The 19,607-nt window shown below is 53.9% G+C and overlaps 1 protein-coding gene and 1 long non-coding RNA gene across 2 annotated transcripts; both read right to left on the bottom strand.

Moving 5' to 3' along the window:
• On the bottom strand, positions 408–12,476 carry RPN1 (ribophorin I). Its single transcript, XM_018067224.1, is given in 11 exon segments — positions 408–960; positions 1,954–2,199; positions 3,819–3,835; positions 3,838–3,937; positions 4,416–4,554; positions 5,198–5,297; positions 5,656–5,848; positions 6,686–6,895; positions 8,614–8,920; positions 9,441–9,505; positions 12,188–12,476. Coding segments are annotated over 11 exon segments (1,827 nt in total). The 5' UTR covers positions 12,455–12,476; the 3' UTR covers positions 408–777.
• LOC102169143 lies at positions 15,808–19,325 on the bottom strand. Its single transcript, XR_001920010.1, has 3 exons — positions 17,655–19,325; positions 16,966–17,129; positions 15,808–16,328 (listed from the first exon to the last, which is right to left on the bottom strand). It is a non-coding gene; the product is annotated as an uncharacterized LOC102169143 (long non-coding RNA).

The following is a 19,607-nucleotide window of genomic DNA, read 5'->3' as shown; positions in this document are numbered from 1 at the left end:
CTCTCCGCTTGCCCTTCGCCTGACCTTGGGGTGAAGCCCGCAGCCTGCAGCCCCCGGGCCTTGGCACGGCCGTCCCGCCCGGGCTCTCCCGGGTGTACCCGCAGGGCCTGCCAGTTTGTGACTGAGTCTGGCCGTCACGTCACTGCTGTCGCCCTAGTGCCGGGAAGAACTCGTGCCCCGGGTGCTCCACACCCGTCCACACGGCTCGGGGCCTCACCTTACCTTTGTGGCATCAGGGTTCCCAGACATAAAATGTAACCTGTACTCGCCACACAAACTTGCTCCCAGGAGCAAATCCGTCTTTTTTTTTTTTGCAAATCCACTGTTTAGTGGATAAAAAGCACCTGATGAAGTACTATCCCCAAAGTTAAGAAATAAGTTACGAGAGCTTTTCGGCGCAACAAAACCCAAGTTCACAGTCCCAACTTTATTGTCACTAGGTCACACACACTTTAAAAAACACACGCGCTTGTAAAATACCCACACATCAGGAATTATAAGGCTATAAAACAAGGGCTTACAGGTGCCAAAAATATCCTAGGATTCAGAATAAACAAAACTCAAAAACTTCTTTGTTCAAAACACAAAGATATTTTGTTTTTCATGACATTTAAGTTTTGCTGTTGTTTTAAAGGGATACTTTAGGGACAAAAATGAAGCTTCTTGCGTTGCCTGAGGCAGGGCCTGACTTCTGTCTTCCTTGAAAGCATTTTACAAAATCCAGAAGCCGGTCTGTGCTGGCCTTGCCGTTTGCGCCCAAGCCTGCCCTCTGCAGGGCTACAGGGCGTCCAGGATGTGGTCGATCTTGCTGACCAGCTCCTGCCGCTTTCCCGAGATGAGTTTCTCGTTCTCGATGTACGTGTCTTTCTTGAGCTTGCCAGCCACCAGCCGCTCGGCCTCCACCGCCGCCTTCAGGACCAGCTCCTTGACCTGCGCGTCCAGTCTCTGCATTTCACTCACCTGAACGAGGCAAGAACAGGGCAGGGTCGAGAGTGTCCCTGCACCACCTCCCAAGGCAAGGACACTGTGGGGAGAGGCCAGCTTCACCCCCACAAGCCCTGTCCCTTCAGCCTCTGGCCCCGGGGAGCCAGGCCTTTCACCACCCCTGGCCCCAGCCGTGGAGTATGAGCATCAAGTGTGACAACACGTGAGCCCCCACACGGCGCTGGCACACGCAGGCACTCGAGGAACATCTGCTCTCCCCTCCCGCTGCCAGACGGCCAGGGACCGCCAGGCAGAGCACCGAGAGCAGGGCAGGCCACGTCGGGGCCACTGACGGGGGTCAAGCCGAGGCCTTCACAGCCACAGTCGCTCGACACTCAGCGAGTGTCTATGAGCCATGGTGCCGGGCACGAGTCTACGCTCTGGAAAGCAGCAAACGGGACGGACAGGCACCCCGCCCTGGGAGGCCAACAGGCAGTACCCACGTGAGGACGCACCTGAGTGGGTCAGAAAGGGCAGGGGCGCTGACGAGACCAGCTCAGGGCGACAGGCGGGGGCAGTGGTCGGGGGCTCTCGGCCTTACCCCCGGGCTTCCCACATGTCACACACGCTCACAGGCTCAGCCACGACGGCTGCGAGCTCAGCCAGGACCCAACAGCTCCCCCCAACCCCCAATGTAGAGATGCGGAAACTGAGGCACCCAAGTTAGGTAACTTGCCAGGCTCACAAAGGATGAATCAGAGCCTGGATTCCAAGCCATCATTCAAAGTCTGTGCTCCTCCGCACAGCCCAAGCAGCTGGAGGGGCAGCGCTCCACAGCGGCCACGTGGACAGTGCTGTGCAGGCCCCGAGGCCCCAGATCTCACAGCCCCGGGGGGCACGTGCAGCACGGGAGCTCAGTGGGAGTGCTCGCCCCCCAAGCCAGCGGCGAGCCGGGGTGTCCCACGCCGTTGGCCACGTGGACCGAGGCGGCATCAAGCCGGGTGCGCGGCGGCGGCGGCGGGCACTCACCTTGTCGCACAGGTCAGAGCCCTCGGCCTTCAGCCTGGACTGCAGCAGCGCCACCTCGCTCGTCAAGGCCTTGTGCTCCGTCTCCAGGCTCTTCCTGCCGCTGTTGAGAGTGGACACGTCTCGGGACTGTTTGTACCTGTTGACTGTCTCGTCAAAGTGACGGTAGAGACCTAGTCTCTTGTTGACCAGGGTCAAGACCTGCTCTGTGATGCAGGCCACCTTCATCCTGGCTTCCGCAGCCGGGTCCTGGGGAGAGACACCGTGTGTGACGACATCTGGGCCTGACCCGGTCTGACCGTCACCTCCCGAGGAGCACGCGCCCCAGCTGTGAAGCCAGAAAAGCGTCTTCTCGGGAAGCCAAAGGCGCACACTCGCCGACACAGGCGCTGGACGGCTCAGCGATGGGCAGCACGGGGCCGGGAGATGCGGCAGGCAGCCACATCCAGGTCCGGCAGGAGAGACGGACGGGGTGAAAGGGGCGCTGCCGCCAGGGGGCCCCGCAAGGGCCGGGAGGTGCTGAGGGAGGGGAGAGCCCGGCTCGGCCAGGGGCTCCCGGGACCTTTACTGCGTCTCCCTCCCGCTCAGCACCTCCACGTGTTTCCAGGGCCTAAGGACGAAGCCCGAGCTCCATGGCCTCCACAGCCCTTTAGACCTGGCCCCGCACACTCCCCAGAACCTCTCAGCACGGGCCTACTGTACAGAGCAGCGGACACTGATCCAACAGGCCACTGAATCCAAACAGCCAGCCACGCGGGAAGCTTTTCCTCACAGCGGACAGCCGACTGCTAAGGGGAAAGGCCCCCACAACTGGTAACAGACTCAGACAAGAACCAATAATGTGAACGTATACAGTATTTACATAGCCTCGAACAGACTGTATTAATTGCAAAGTGAAAAACAGTAGCTTTTTGGTGAAGAAACCAGACAGGCACCAAGTCATCCAAGAAATCACTACCACCAACCCTGGACCAGCTGACACCAGGTGCCTGCTGACATCACGCACCACAGACATGGCACCAGTTTATCACACTCTCACCAGAAACGTATAATAGGGATTCTCAGGGAGAATCGCAAGAAACCTAATTACAGATGTTTCAGATTAAAAGGGCCTAACAGAGCCTCAAGTGTGGAAACCACGCGCTCTAGAAGCTGCCCACGGGGCAGTCTGTGCAGGGCTCACACTGGTCATCACGGGACACCATGCTCCCAAGGTCGATCCGTGTGCTCCAGCCACTCGAGGCGGCGCCCACTGGCTGCACGCACGCCTGAGCACGCACGGAAGGGGGACGGCTCCCCCTCAGATGGTCCAGAGAGAAAATCACAGACAGATGGGGGTCAGGCGTTAACTGCTCCATCTGGGTGATGGGGGCATACAACTTATTTTTACTGTTCCTACAAAATGTCCACATGTAGAATTATTTTAAAACTCAGCATTTTTTAAATTAATGAAAGAATAAGCAGTTTTTATACCTTAAAAAATGGGCCTATGCCATCATAAACCTGGACTCAGCCCTCCCCCGTGACGGGGCTAACTGGCCGCTGCCCGGCGCACCCCCACCCCGGGCAGCCTGGGGGACCAAGGTCCTTGTTCAAAACCACGGCCCTGCTGTCTGCACGCCGCTCCGTCCGGCCAGTGGCCCCCGACCTCCTGCCCGGTGGGGCGCCTCGCTCGAGGCGCTCTGCCCACCGCCCACGCCACGGCATTCGCCGCGGGGCGGCACCCAGCCCCCGCAGCATGCAACAGGAGGAGGGCCTCCAAGGTTAAGGATGGCCGGGGCCACAGGCGGGGCGGGGGTGGGGTCCCCGGCGACAGCGTGTCGTCCAGATGGACGCAGGGCAAGCGCGCCACGCAGGCGGCCGGGTACCTTCGTTATGGAGAATCGAGCCTGACGTAGACGATGACGGTGAAGAACAGGATGTAGAAGGCGGCCACCACCAGCAGCGGCTCCTGCAGCATGAGCACCTTGTTGAAGGTGTAGTGCACCTGGGGAGGAGGACACTGCTGGCCCGCGGCCGGCGGGGTACGCAGAGCCCGGGGCCAGGGGCCTCCCCGGGCCGAGCGCGCCCCGCCCGCGGCCGCTCCCGGGGTGGAGGCGGGGCCCCCTGGCGTGCGCGCGTGCCCGCGGCCGCTCTCGGGCCCGGCGTGCCCTGCCCGGCGCTCTCGGGAGCCGGCGTGCACACCCCCGCTGCTCTCGGGCCCGGCGTGCCCTGCCCGGCGCTCTCGGGAGCCGGCGTGCACACCCCCTGGCCGCTCTCGGGCCCGGCGTGCCCTGCCCGGCGCTCTCGGGAGCCGGCGTGCACACCCCCGCTGCTCTTGGGCCCGGCGTGCCCTGCCCGGCGCTCTCGGGAGCCGGCGTGCGCACCCCGGCTGCTCTCGGGGCCCGGCGTGCCCTGCCCGGCCGCTCCCGGGGCCCGGCGTGCCCTGCCCGCGGCGGCGCTCGGGGCCCGGCGCGCGCGCCTACCACGATGTCCTGGATGTGCTGCTCCACCAGGTTCTCCTTGTGGGCCACGATGACCGGGCGGCCGAACGTGTCCAGATAGGTGTAGTGCAGCTCGTCAGGGCCGCGGCTGATCTCGTAGGGACTGTCCACCTGGATGTTCCTGGAGGGGACCCGGTGGGACAGCCTGACAAACCGCACTCCCCAGCTGCAGCTGGCCCCACAGCGAGGATCCCCAGGCCCAGGGCCCCAGTCCTACTCCTAAGGTCCCACCTGGCCCCCAGACCGTGGGCCCACTGCCAGAAAAGCCTGTCTGGGGACGTTTCACACCCCATGCCAAGGGCAGGTGGCCCACTGGTTACCACCGGCTGGACTCATGGAGAGGCTGGGCTCTGTCCGCCCCATCCTGGTTCAGCAGAGGCCATCTTCTGATGAGATCCCTCTCCCTTCCAGATTCCTTGCTTTCTGCTTAAATCGGCCAAAGACAGCTCCTTTGTCCATAACCATGGACCCTGATATACCACATGAGACCCCGCCCTTCTGAACCTGGTGTGCCCAGCCCAGACAGGAGAGACTGCCTCCACTGTCCTTTCCTCTTCGAGGAGCGCAGCACAGGCCACCCGCCTGCCTTGACTCCGCATTCTTTCCTGCTGGTAGGCACCCGTCGGCCTCAGGCCATCACCCAGGCCTGCTGTGGATGTTCCAGGTTAAACCGCCAAGAGCCCCTCCTCTGCACCCTGGAACCCAGCGTCCCCAAGGCACCAAGAGGGCGGGACCAGGAGGGCGGGAAGGGAGGGCACGCTCACTTGGCCCCTTCCGGCAGGATGATCTTCACGGTCAGAGAGTCGATGACCTGCTCATCAAACACGTGGTCCACCAGCCTCATCTTCAGCGCGTACTGGTCTCCTAAGGGTCGAGCAGACACAGCAGTGAGTGGCTCGTGTGCACCCTTCCAGCAAGTTCTAGAACCCAGGCCCTGAGCACCACAAGAGGAGACAACGGCCACCACCGAGTGCCCGCCGCTAATGCAAGAACACGTCAGCCAGCTCTCGCTGAAGGGGCGCCCTGTGTCAGGCTGGGCTCCAGAGACGCCTGTCAGTATGCTGCAGAGACGGAGGCCACCGTGGAAAGGGGTTCCCGCTGCCAGCCTTCCCGAGGATGCGCGCGCGCCCCCATCAGATCACCACACACGACGACGAGAAACCCCCGCAGCAAAGAGAAAGGCAGCCTGTGCCTTCTCCAGCCTCTAGTCACTGAGACTGACCCAGGTTGTAGAGGTACTCGTAGCTTGGGAGGTTGTAGCCGACGATGTAATGCGTCTTCCAGCCGCCGAAGAGCGGGAAGCGAGGCCGGATCTCCATCTCTACGGAGTCGTCCAGGACGAGCAGGTGGCTGGTGGACACGTTGCCGATCTCGTCGCGGTAGTACACGTCCTGGGCCGCAGCGGGGAGGATGGTCTGCAGAGAGCAAGCACACTTTTTTGGAGACCCCAGAAAGGGACCTGGAGAAGGACCACCGAGCCCAGGACAGATGTCCCGCCCCAAGCCCCTCACCACAGCACGGCGTAAGGAGACCATCTCCGTGTGAGCCACCTCAGGAAAGCCTAACTTCCCCCAACAGGCTTCAGAGCTCTAGACACCTCATCTGCCTCTCAGTCAAGGTTGGCAAATGGCCAGATTCTCATAAATACCTTTGCAGATGCTAAAGACTTAGTACAAAGCTAAAAATAACCTGTAAGTTGTTTTGCAGGAAGGGAAACTAAAGATGGAAGAAATCACATCAAATCACTAGATGGTTTATGGTTTATTTTTACGAAAGGGGTTTCTCCACCTAGTATTTTTTACAATTTTTAAAAATTTTTTCTTACATTTAAATTGCTTACTTCCAAATCCGTAAGCATCTTTTGATAATCGAGGGGAAATACAATGCCTTTGTTTGCTCAGAGCCCTTGTGTATCATGCAGGTACATGAACATGCTTCTACGATTTCATTTATAAGACAAAAGATACAACACTGCATACGCAATACGATCAAATGTTTTTAAAAAACGATATTATAAGGAAAAAGAAATACATCTAAGTGTCCGCAACACTAGGGTCTGGTTTTCTTTCTTTTTCCATTATTCCCATTTTCTGTAACAGAAAATGGCCTACTTACATGAATGGGGCTTTTTTTTTGGGGGGGGGGGAGGGCTGTGCTGCTAGTTCCCCACCAGGGCCTGAAGCTGGGCCACAGTTATCTCCCTGACTAGACAGTCACAGTGTCCACCAGGGGCCAGGCCCATCAGCCCACACCTTAAACGAGCGGACGGAGGAGACCCCACTGTCCGGCTGCCTCTGGTAATCGTAGCGCGAGAAAGGCCCCTTGAGCACGGCCCCCGTGTGCTTCAGGTCCACGTTCTCCTCCACGGCAATGTTGCCCCAGTGGGAGACCTCAATGACGCGGGTCATGCTGGTGATGGTCAGGAAAGGGCTGTTGTTCTCCGAATGCACTTTGAACATGTCCTGCAGAGGAAGGAACAAGGAGCTCAAGGATCTGAGGGAACAGGAATCAACACTAGCTCACGGCAGACCGACTGGAGGCGCCTGCACCTCAGCCCCAGGATGGTTAAAAACAGAACTCCACACTCCTTTAAAAATCTTAAGTTGTAAATAAAGAAAAACAATAATGAGGAAACAGCAATAAATATAAGAGCTAGTGAAGACACAATCTGTCACCAGTGAGCTAAATAATAGCTTAAAACTGAGCAAGACACACAGCATTACTGATTTTTCTCTCCTGGAGAAAAGTAATCTGGAAACACTCACAGAGACTTTTAGGACAATGCGCTGTTATACAGCTAACATGCGTGTACGTAACAGTTATACAGTTATGCCGGGGAAGGGGGGTGCTGAGGGAGGAGGGGGGACCGGGGGAGGAGACGGGGCTGAGGGAGGGCTGGGGGAGGGGGGACAGGAGGGGCACTGAGGGGGCAGCACTCCAGACGCAGAATCAGCAGCCTCAGTGTCCCTGCATGGTACCGTATCATAGCTGGGCTTTCCGTGGTGGTCATTTAGAAATGCACAGAAATATTCAATCACCATGTTGCGTAACAGGAACTAATGAAGTGTTGTACATCAATTAAACTTCAAAAAGCAAACGACAAATTCACAAAAAAAAGAGACCAGATCTGTGACCCCCAGAGGCGGGGCGTGAGGAGGGGTAGAGGGAAGGGGAATTGGACAAAGGCAGTCGGAAGGTACAAACTTCCAGTCACGACACAAGTAAGTCCTAGGGATGTAACGCACAGCAGGAAAAGTGTAAGTGCCATTGCTGAACGTTACACATGAAGGTTGAGAGTAAATCTGAAGAGTTCTCATCACAAGGAAAGAGTTTCTTCCGCTTAATTTTTCTTTGAATTTCACAGCCCTTCGCCCACCAACTTTATAAACAAAGAACCGCAATTGGAGCCAAAGTCTGAACAGGTGGCTGTTTCTTTAGCTCTGCGTGAGCTGACGAATGTGTGCTATGCTCCTTATGATGACTGTTTCATGAGGACGTAAAATCATTGCACCGTAAGCCTTCAACTTACTCAGGGCTGTGTGTCAATTATATCTCGATAAAACTGGAAGAAAAAAAAACAGAATACCTTTCTTTCCCAAAAGTCGAAGAAATGGACAAGATGAGGTGTATTTCAACTCTTACAGCTCTGGCCACTTCATTCACTCTATGACTAGATTTGCAAAAATCCAACTGAATTATTAACCATATGTGATTGCATTTAATGCCAGTACTGACGAGGGTGTGGGGAATCTGGCAGTCATACTGCTGGTGCCATAACAAATGGGCTAAATTTTTTGAAAAACCATTTGAAAGCACACCACAAGAGATTTTTAAATGTCCATATGCTTTGCTTTGAGAACTTTTTAAAAAAACCTACCGAGAGTATAGAGCGAAAAAGGGGAAAGGCTGGCTGAAGCCTTAAGGTAGAGCTCGAAAGCCGACGCCTCTGCCCATGACGCTGTGTCTGCTTCTGCCCCAAGTCCCACCTCCTCTAAAAAGCCCTCCTCAAGCCGCAGCCTCTACCTGAACTCCCAGGAGGAGGGCGGTGAGCCCCACGGAGTCACTTCCCAGCAGGTTAAACTCCTGGGGTTGCTTTCACAAAGCGCCCTGGATTCCCACCCAAGCCTCTCAGCGAGGTCCCTCTGGGGCTCCAGAGCAGACGGGTGCTGCAAGAGCCCACCTGACTGTAGGCAGGGACGTCGCGGAAGGGGCCGTAATCCAGGAGGTCCTCGGAGCGCGTGGGGTTCCCCAGCTTGGTGTAGCTCTCTACGTTCCGGGAGGCGAGCTTCACACGCATGGTCTGCGTCTTGGTTGGGTAGGGAGAGTAGAAGTAGTGGTTCCCCTCAAACACCACGAACTGCTTCTCCGACTGGGTGATCTGGGTTGGGTATGGCTGAAGCACGTGGGTATAAACGGCTTCCACGATGACCGAGATCTTGGCCCCAGGATCAAGAGCCACTGGGAGCTTGACTGTGAAGAATCTCCCGCTGCAGGAAGAACGAGGAGAAACAAGAGACCAAGACACTGAAAAAGAACGGCTCACAGTCTCAGCGGTATCTTGTGCCAAGGTAACACCACTTGCCTCTAAGAGACTACCTTCAACCTACTAATTTAAGCCTTTTAAGACAAACGTTCAGGGAGCTCCCTGATGGCAAAGGGGTTAGGTTCTGGGCTTCCACTGCGGCGGCTCACGGAAGATCCCTCAAGCCATGCAGTATGGCCAAAAAAGCCTCAAACAAAATAAAAACAACAAATGTCTACAGGTTCATCTCAAGGTTGTTTATGAGAGTGTCAAACAACCCAAATGTCCAACAACAGGGTAAGTGCAGAAAGCATCACCGTAGAGCCTCACAACGGCATGCCGGCCGACAGGAAGGCGCGGCCAGACGCTGACTGAGGCAGCCGACGCGCCGGGCGCGCCCCAGGCCATCCGCTGTTAAGGCTGCAGCCCGCAGACAACGTGCAGCCAGAGGCGGCGCGGCAGACGCAGGCCGACGGCCACCTTACCTTTCACCCTTGATGTTGGTTTCTCTTACTTCCAGATTGTTCTCTTCCTCATCCTCTCCCTTCACCTGCAACAGGACAAACGAAGTTATTCTTTTTTGTCTTTTGGCCTCTAAATTTTGAGGCAGCAATTAACTAACTGCCTCATAATGTCCACATTAAAGAATTCCAGCTGCCAGAACTTTGTGAAAATCGAATTCTGGTTTCAGTAACAATGTTTTACCCAAAATACAGGAACACTTCAAAAGACTGACTTTGGCACTGAATAAGCTGTATAATATGCTCCATAAGATTATAATATTTTCCTGAATGATAAAATACATGCGTTCAAATTAAAATTATACTTCCAAATACACTTCACACTCCCAAATATAAAGGCTGGAAAGGTTTCTTTCTGGAGATTTTCTTCTTCATTTACACTCACATATGCATGGGAAAAAAACCCACCATTATTTATTGTTACAGTAAAAAAGTCTCATGCGTAAAGAAAACTGACTTTACTTGCACGAAAGAAATGAACAGTGGCACAAGAAACGGCACGACACACTCCTTCACCCTGATCCTTCCCCGCAACCCAATGCACAACCACAAAGAGCACGCCAGCTCCAGCAGGCGGCAGGGTCCTTCTGAGGAAGAGCAGGCATCTCGAATGAGATTGTGGAGCAGGTGATAAGGAAAAAACTTATACACCCACCACTATCTCTTTGCCAACCCAAACTCCGCCAAAAGAAAAAAATTTAAGACCACCTTTTAGGACTGAAGCAGTGATCCACCCCACTCCAGTACTCTGGCCTGGAAAATCCCAGGGACGGAGGAGCCTGGTAAGCTGCAGTCCATGGGGTCGCGAAGAGTCAGAGATGACTTAGCGACTTCACTTTCACTTTTCACTTTCATGCACTGGAAAAGGAAATGGCAACCCACTCCAGTGTTCTTGCCTGGAGAATCCCAGGGGCGGGAAAGCCTGGTGGGCTGCACCAGGTGGGGTCGCACAGAGTCGGATGCAACTGAAGCGACTTAGCAGCAGCAGTGATCCCCAATAGAGTATATATACAAAGCTATAATGAGAAAGCTATTTGTATTATTTCAAACAGCCTAAAAGTTATCATACGACCATCCTCAACGGAGTCGAACAGCCTAATAAACACGACCTATTTCACTTCTCTGGCTAGACTCTTATCACAATGGGAACATTCTAGTATACTCCTATTTATCAGGAACTCTCACTGTTCAGTTATATGGAGATTTTGTCTTAAGAACTATTCCTCTTCATTTTTAAGTATCAGATTCACTGCCTGAACTAACAAAAGATAGACAAAAGATTTCAGATATAGGATGCAAATGAAAGGAAAAATGTCTTTGGTGGCCAAGGAGACAAGGAACCACTGGCTCCTAGCCACTGATCCCCACAGTCCCTTCCACCAGCTTCTGAAAGTCTACATGTAAGGGTGAAGATAATTCCCTGAAAAAACTTCAAGCAACCGCACCAAGACTCTCAGTCAGTTGTTGGAAAATACGCATCGTCTTGGTTAAGTTTATCGTCCGGTTATGTCCCCCACTGAGACAGAGGTACAAAAAAGCCTCTCTTTTGGACTCAAAAAAAAAATTGACTCTGGATAAATCTGGTGATGGGACCGCAGGTTTTATACTCCTGCAGAACCCTGCCTCTTCTCACTTAGGCCAGAAGAGGCAGTGTGGTGTGCTGAAGAACACAAATGAAGTCTGAAACAAACTAGCCTAAGGCCTGACTCTACCCTAAGACTGCAGGCAAGGGTTTAAACAACTCAGCCCCCAGACTCCAGCTCTCACCTGCAGTTAGAGGACACATCAAAGGGCTGTTGTGAGAGTTAAATGAGAATGTCCTTAAAATACCGACCACAACACCCAACACCAGGTAAATTCTCAGTAAGACACCAGTACAGTAACCCAGGTTGGAAGCAGGCTCTCCAGGCATGATGGCCAGATAGCTTCTGCTGTAGTCTTCTCACACTCCGGCAACCTCGCTGGGCAGGAGGAGCTTTTATAAAAGAATAGGACTTAACAGCACAGCACATAAAACTGAAGTTTTAATCCATCCTTCCACAAAGCTTGAAGCGAACCTGCGACCTACATCATGGAGGAGGCCTGAGGGGGAACAGGAGTCATTTCGGAAGCATGATCTCTATAAGGGCAACTCTACAGCTCGAAGTTCAGAAGCACGACACTGTAATGACTATTTTCCCAACTAATAATTGGGTAATCACTTAATGCATGTTGTCTAATGGGAACAGCAATAAAAGGGAAACCTCTGTATATGTATGTTCCCTACGCCCAAAGCCAACACTGCCTCCTCGAGGGACGTAAAACTGACTGAAAAGCCTGGAAGAAACGAAGCCGACTGGGGATCCATTTATTGCTTTACTGCCAGAATGAGAACAGGTCGGGGGAGGCGGAGAGCTGGACTTTCCTCTTCTGTACCCTATGACTCGCACGCGTTTTTAAACGAACTTAAAGAAGAGAGCACTGATTTTTTAAAGAGTTCCTCGCAGCCGTAAGAAATGCGTTCTGTGTGCAACGGTTTCAAAGAGGCGCAACCCTGGAAGCAGGAGACCCGAGCTGCCGACCGCTGCGGCCAGGGGCGGCTCCCCGCGTCCCCGCGCTCCGGCCGCGCGCCCCCGCAGGCCCGGGGCCCGGCCGCCCGCGCCGCAGGCCGGTGCTGACGTGTCCGGGGCGGACGCCGCGCCGCAGCCCCGCAGCCCCGCCGCCCCGCTCACCTGCACGCCGAGGTGCGCCAGCCGGGCCTCCAGCTCGGGCTCCAGCGCCAGCAGGAAGGAGGCGGCGCGGGGCGAGGAGCCGCTGCCCGCGTGCGCCAGGACCACCTCGGCCGTCACCTTGGCCAGGTGGCTGCTCAGGTCCACCGTGCGCCTCACGTCCTCGTTGACCAGCGGCGGCGCGTCCGAGGAGGCGCGGCCCGGCGCCGGGGCGCAGGCCGCGAGCAGCAGCAGCAGCGGCGGCAGCAGGCGGGCGGCGGGCGCCTCCATGGCCGGGACCGAGCTGAGCCGCAGGGCGCCCGCCCCCCGCGCGCCCGCGCGCGCCCCGCGTCCGCCACGGCGCGTCCGCCACGGCGCAGCCGCCCATTGGCCGGCCGGCGCCCAAGATGGCGGCGCCCGCCCGAGGACCCGGTCTCCCCGGCAACGGGCGGCCCGCCGAGCGCCTGCCTGCGCGCGCGGCGGCCTCGGGCCCGGAGGGCGGCGCCCGCCGTCCCCGCCGCCGGAAGCGGGGCGCCCGCCGCCGCCGCCCCTGGAGGTGCTGCCGCCGAGTGGGCGGCGTGTTACTTTCTAGCTTAGAAAACGCTGCCGCCGAACTCTGTAAACCCGAAGACACTTGGCTCCGCTACTGACCGCCTCGAGAAGCGGCTTGACGGAGCTTTGAGCTGCGCGCCCGTCTGAACGCAGGACGGAAGACGTGCTTTTAGCGGAGAGCCTAGTCTGGGCGGGGAAGAACGGGACGGAAGGGGTCTGGAAGACGCTGGGCAGCCTGGGCCTTAGAGCTCCGCAGTCCCAGGGACGTTGATCGCTTCCGTGTGTGAGTCGGAGCGCACCAAACATCGCCGGTGCTGGGAGGCAGCGAGACCCCCGTCTAGGCCAGACGCGCTCTCCCGGAAGCGGGGACCTGAAGGCGGCAGCCAGCCCTGAGCGCTGCGGGACTGACGCTCGGCCCTGGGGGCCTCAGAGCCGCCTCGGGTCCCAGCTTCCGGGTGTGCGCTTCTGCAGTGCCTCCCTGGCCCCGGGCGCACTAGCGCTTCTCAGAAACGGAGGAAGCAGGAGCTCATCCTGCTGTAGCCATGCGTCGCGGGAAGCAAACTCACCCAGAAGGACGATGCAGATAGATGGCGGAGTGCGGTGTATTACACCGGGGGGCCCAAGGCAGCGCTCTTAGCCAAGGACCCCGCACTAGTTTTTGTGAAAAACCTTATATGCCCTAAGAGTACGTGCTCAAACCCACCTCCCCAAATTCCCTGAAACTACTCTGATCAAGGTAAAAGATACGATCAAAGTTAACCCATGATTCATGTGTCATAAGCCTAGATAGTTACACAGTAGACATTTATCAATAGGCCTGTGGTCATAGCCCAATAAACAATGGAATTTACAGCTTTGTTCTGTTAACATCGAGAATTAGCATATTTTAGGGAATGGAGGTCCAAGTCCTGAAGCTCTTTTTTGGGGGTGGGGGGGTCTGGTTTTCCATTGGTATGTACATCAAGGCTGTATATTGTCACCCTGCTTATTTAACTTCTATGCAGAGTACATCATGAGAAACGCTGGACTGGAAGAAACACAAGCTGCAATCCAGATTGCCAGGAAAAATATCAATAACCTCAGATATGCAGCTGACACCACCCTTAGGGCAGAAAGTGAAGAAGAACTAAAAAGCCTCTTGATGAAAGTGAAAGAGGAGAGTGAAAAAGTTGGCTTAAAGCTCAACATTCAAAAAACGAAGATCATGGCATCCGGTCCCATCACTTCATGGGAAATAGATGGGGAAACAGTGGAAACAGTGTCAGACTTCATTTTTGGGGGCTCCAGAATCACTGCAGATGGTGACTGCAGCCATGAAATTAAAAGACGCTTACTCCTGAGAAGAAAAGTTATGACCAACCTAGATAGCATATTAAAAAGCAGAGACATTACTTTGCCAACTAAGGTCCGTCTAGTCAAGGCTATGGTTTTTCCTGTGGTCATGTATGGATGTGAGAGTTGGACTGTGAAGAAGGCTGAGCGCCAAAGAATTGATGCTTCTGAACTGTGGTGTTGGAGAAGACTCTTGAGAGTCCCTTGGACTGCAAGGAGATCCAACCAGTCCATTCTGAAGGAGATCAACCCTGGGATTTCTTTGGAAGGAATGATGCTAAAGCTGAAGCTCCAGTACTTTGGTCACCTCATGCGAAGAGTTGACTCTTTGGAAAAGATATCTGATGCTGGGAGGGATTGGGGGCAGGAGGAGAAGGGGACGACAGAGGATGAGATGGCTGGATGGCATCACTGACTCGATGGACGTGAGTGAACTCTGGTAGTTGGTGATGGACAGGGAGGCCTGACGTGCTGCGATTCATGGGGTCGCAAAGAATCGGACACGACTGAGCCACTGAACTGAACTGAACTGAGGCCATTTCTATTGACACCGGGCACAAACTTCAGAGTCCACTGGGAGGGTGATCATGCGTATAGCCTAATGTTCACAGTCTGGCCTAAGATGGATTCCAGTTCTGTCTGTCTCCTCCTTCATTAACCCCTCCTGATGCTCTTAACTCCTAGTATGAGCATCACTGATAGGAATATATTACACCCTGTCTCTCTGACCGCCAATTTGGGAGAACACCACCAACCTTTGGGTTACAAAGTTCATAATACATTGTAAAATGCAGGGTCCACAAAGCAGAACTATCAAGGCAACTGTAACGATGGTAAACATAGTTTTCCACCAATTGCCCTTCATCCAAGATAGAACCAAAGTCCAGAAAGGAATGTTTCCATTCGACAGTGCTTTTACCTGGATTTTCACGTCATCTAAAGCAGCTGATACATTGCCAGGCAAGTCAGGAATGTATACACAACATTCAACCCTGGTTATGGCACAGGTCCCTCCTTGAGCAGCTGTATGTCCAAAGCCATTCTCTTTTGAATTACCTCTTTTCTCATTTGGACTTGCTCTTCATTTAAGCCTTGGATGGCTTTTGTGCTATCTAGCAGGGCCTGTTTTGTGAAATTAGTCAAGGCCTCTACTTCAATCATAACATCTCTTGTCGCTATAGAGGGTACGAATAAGGCAGCAATATACTCATACCATTGAAACAGAGACCTTGTCCACCTGGCATGTAAATAAGTAGATTTACCAGGGCTTGTTGTAGGTTAGGCTTTATGGTGCCATGGGCAAAAGCGAATCCCAGTGTGCAGCGGCCTATCCAGCTGATTGGTAGCCAAGGCCAAAGGTTAGGCCCACAAAGCCATTGGGTTCCAGTGGGCGCTACCCAGTGGATTCCAGCGTTATATTTCCAATCAGAGCCTGGCCAATGGATGGACTGGTTGTGGTGGTATGTGACCTCAGTGTTTGTTTCCAGTGTTCAGGGGATAGGTATCCCATAGATTTTAGTTCTTTCAGGTCTAAGGGACGGTCACCAAACCCTACCCTATGTTCTTTTTGTTCCCAGCATATAGGGGTGGGAGTAATTAATTGACCCTTTTCTGGGGTCATCCAGAAATATTCATCCCAGACTTGGTAAAATTGTTCAACATACCTAGAGGCTTGTCCTCCCTTGCTGGTCAGGGAGCCTTTTTCCTTTTTGCTCTTTAAATACGAGGTAGAGGCTTTTGTTACTTCTATGAAACTGGCATTTATATCAAATGTAACCCCATGACCCGGGTCTATTGATTGTAGGTCTGGTTTACACCGAGAGAGCAGAGAGAGATTGTGATTGGCAAGAGAAAGGAAAGTCTCTTTTTGTCGTCCCAGAAAAGAACAGAGTGGTTTAAAATCTCCCTGGCGGAGCTGTGACACCCACCAAGGAATTCCATCCATCACAGAGAGAGGCAGAGCCCCACACACCCAGCAACTGGAGGTGGTGTGGAAGTCTGCGCAGGAATGTGCCCAGGAGATGAAAACATTGTCCTGAGTTGAAACGGAAGTTGAACTCAAAATCACGTGGATGAGGCCGAGCGGCAGGAGTTGATTGTGCGGCCTCATCCTGAAGGGGCTCGTCTGGGATCTTTTCCTTCTTCTTCTTAAGGATGGTCTTAGTCCCTCGAGGGTCAGCGGGGTCCCTCTGCGTAGTCCACTCAGTGTTTTCTGGGTCTGCGTGGTATGCTCTCTTCACGCTCGTGTGATGGATCCAGGCGGCAATACCTGCAAGTTTAACTGCGGTAGGGGTAGTTAGAAAAACAGCATAAGGGCCCTTCCACCAAGGGGCTAGGGAATCACGTTTCCAATCTTGAACCCATACTTGGTTACCAGACGTAAACTCATGAATCTGTTCCCCCAAAGGGAACTGCACTCTTTCTGGTACAAACTTAGTTACCTGACTAATTATCTTACCTAACTGCTCCATCTGCTGTGAAATCCCATCTCCCCTCACGTGAGGCAAATTGGTTGATACCTGTTTTATTATGGGAGGGGGTCTCCCATATACAATTTCGTATGGAGAGTAGCCATGGGACCGTGGGGTCGTCCCGAGTCTGAGCAGAGCCGTCAGAAGCGAGTCCACCCAGCAACAGTCTCCATGATCCATTTGGAGAGTGTCCCTTTCAGGGTCCGGTTGGCCCGCTCCCCCATGCCCGAACTCTGGGTCTGCATGCAGTGTGCAGCTTCCATTTCATGTTCACAGTTTTGCTTACTTGTTGTCCTACATCAGCTACGAAAGCCGGGCCATCGTCCAATCCGATGCTGGTAGGGAATCCAAATCTGAGGACTATCTCCCTAAGCAGGCACCGGGCTACTTCTGATGCTCTTTCATTCTGAGTAGGAAAAGCCTCTACCCGTCCCGAGAAGTACATACCATGACCAGCAGGTAACAGTAGCGTCGGCGAGGCTTCATTTCAGTGCAGTCCGCTTCCAGGTGTTCAAAGGGCAGCGTGCCTTTCAGCTGAATCCCCGGAGGTTTCTGTCTGCCGAGACACAGCACTGACCTGTGAGCAGGCAGTGCAGTTCTGAGATTCCGTCCTGCATAGGGAAGAGAGGCGGGGAACCAAGAAATATTTTCGAATTAGCTCTTCCAGTTTATCATGGCCCAGGTGGGTTGCTTGGTGTGTTTGGCTTACCAGAGTGGGTGCCAGTTCCTCCAGTACCAATAATTTGCCACTTGACTCTTCCCACCATCCCTTTTCAGTCTTAATAGCCCCTTCCACTTTGGCTAGTTGGTTTGGGGCTTCAGTGTATTTTGGAGAGTCCAATGCTGGCTCAGGCAGTTCTGCCAATAGGAGCGTTTTAATAGGGGCCTCACTTGTTATCCCCATGCCCTCGGCTGCTTGTTTAGCGGTCTTATCTGTCTGTCCGTTTCCCCGAGCCTGGCAGGTATCCTCTTTTTGATGTCCTCGGCAGTGTATGACTGCAACCTTTTCTGGTTCCCAGACAGCATCTAATAGGGTCAGAATTTCTTTCTTATTTTTGATATCTTTTCCACTAGCTGTCAAGAGGCCTCTCTCCTTATATAGAGCCCCGTGTACATGTTGTGTGGCAAAGGCATACCTGGAGTCGGTGAAGATGTTCACTCTCTTGCCTTTCGACAGCTGGAGTGCTCGAATCGAGGCCCATAGCTCGGCTCGTTGAGCAGACCAGTGTTGTGGCAAGGAGCCAGCCTCGATGACGGTCTTTTCTGTGGCTATAGCGTAAGCCGAGAGCCGCTGTCCTTGCTTTATCAGGCTGGTGCCATCAGCATATAGGACCCAGTCAGGGCCCGGAATCGCTTGGTCTCAGAGGTCGGGTCTCTAGTGTAGACTTCTTCCAAGACTTCCCCACAGTCATGAGGGGGTTCACCCTCTCACTGGAAGGAGTGTGGCTGGGTTTAAAGTCTGGCAAGGCTCAATACGGAGGCTGGGGTTTTCACATAACAACCCTTGAGATTGGTAATCCGGGAGTTTGATAGCCATTTGTGGGGATCTCCTCGTAAGACTGCGTTGACCTCGTGTGGGACTCTTACGACCAGACCTTGGCCTAAAGTCAACTTAGTGGCTTCTCCTACGACTCAGGGCAACCGCAACAACGGCCCGCAGGCATCCGGGCCTCCCGGTGGCGACATTGTTAAGCCGCCTGGAGAGAGAGGCTATAGGCCTGTCCCACGTCAACACTGAGTTAACACTCCCATTTCTGTCTTGCCCTTTTTGGTTACTTATAGAGGAAATGGCTTGGCAAGGTCTGGCAGCCCCAGAGCAGGGGCTGATAGAATTGCCAAACTTAGTTCATCACAGGTTTTTGTTGTTTTTCAGTCCAATTTAGTGGACTTTCCTTAGGCCCTGTCAGTTCATATAAAGGCTGGGCCATTTGGGAATATCCTGGAATCCAGATTCTGCAAAACCCAGTAGCTCCCAAAAACTCCCAGACCTGCTGATGAGTCTTAGGTGCTGGGATTCTCAGGCTCACCTCGTCTCTGGACTGGTCCAATAACCTTGTGCCCTACTGGGCACTGGGGAACATAGAGGAATTCATGAGGCACTTGGTGTCCCTCATCTGGCATTTTCTGGGCCGGCAAAACGATTTAATCCTGTCTTCTCCCGATACCCCAGTTACAGCGCTAGTGTTTTTGGACAGTGGTGCCCCAGGTTTTGTTACTACCGACAGTTCTGCTCCTGTATCCACCAGGAAGTCAATGTTTTGGTCCCCCACGTTTAAGCTTACCACGGGCTCTGGGGGACCTGATATCTCTGAGCCCCAGCAGTCCTTTAGTTTCCAAGTCAGCAAGTCCCACAACCGTGGGAGCTTTTTCTTCCCTCCTTGCCTTAGGGCATTCATTGTTCCAGTGGCCAATCCCTCAGCACCAGGCACACAGGTTTGGCTGTAATGGGGCCCGGGGCCTTTGCTGGGACCTGTTGAAGGGCTGTCCTGTCCCTGGGGCAGGAGGCGGTTTTCCCGGAGGGCCCAAGATAGACTTTCCTGGTGCAGCGGCTAGCATTGCAAATCTCCAGCCTGTTCTCTTTTGTTCCTCTTTATATTTCTTTCCATATTTCTTTTCTATTTCTGTGTCCCTGTTCAGGAACACTTTTGTCTGCTATTTCAATTAATTGGGAGCTGGACATGGATCGCAGCCCTTCTGTCTTTTGAAGCTTTCGTTTAATATCAGGGCACGCCTGCGAGATGAACCCTGAGTTTACAACAATCTGAGAGCCAGCAGCTTCCGGGTCTATAGGCGTATGAAGACTATAGGCTTCGAAGAGCCTTTCATAAAATTCAGAAGGCGATTCATTCCCCTTCTGAATTACCCAGCAGGTTTGACGTGTCCGTTGGCTTACGGGCTCCCCTCTTCGGCCCTTGTATAATGGCTGCATGATATCTGTCTAGCTGAATCCTCCCTTCTTCTGTATTATAGTCCCAATAAGGTTTATCAGCAGGGAAGGCCTGTTCTATCCGCTTTTCTAGGTTTGCAACACCTCCTGGAACCATCTCTCATAACCATTGTTTTGTTTCCGTATTAGTCCTATGCCTCTC

Source organism: Capra hircus, chromosome 22 (assembly GCF_001704415.2).
Source record: "Capra hircus breed San Clemente chromosome 22, ASM170441v1, whole genome shotgun sequence".
NCBI lineage: Eukaryota > Metazoa > Chordata > Mammalia > Artiodactyla > Bovidae > Capra > Capra hircus.
The sequence above is the reverse complement of the archived record's forward strand: the minus strand, read 5'-3'. Positions and strand labels throughout refer to the sequence as shown.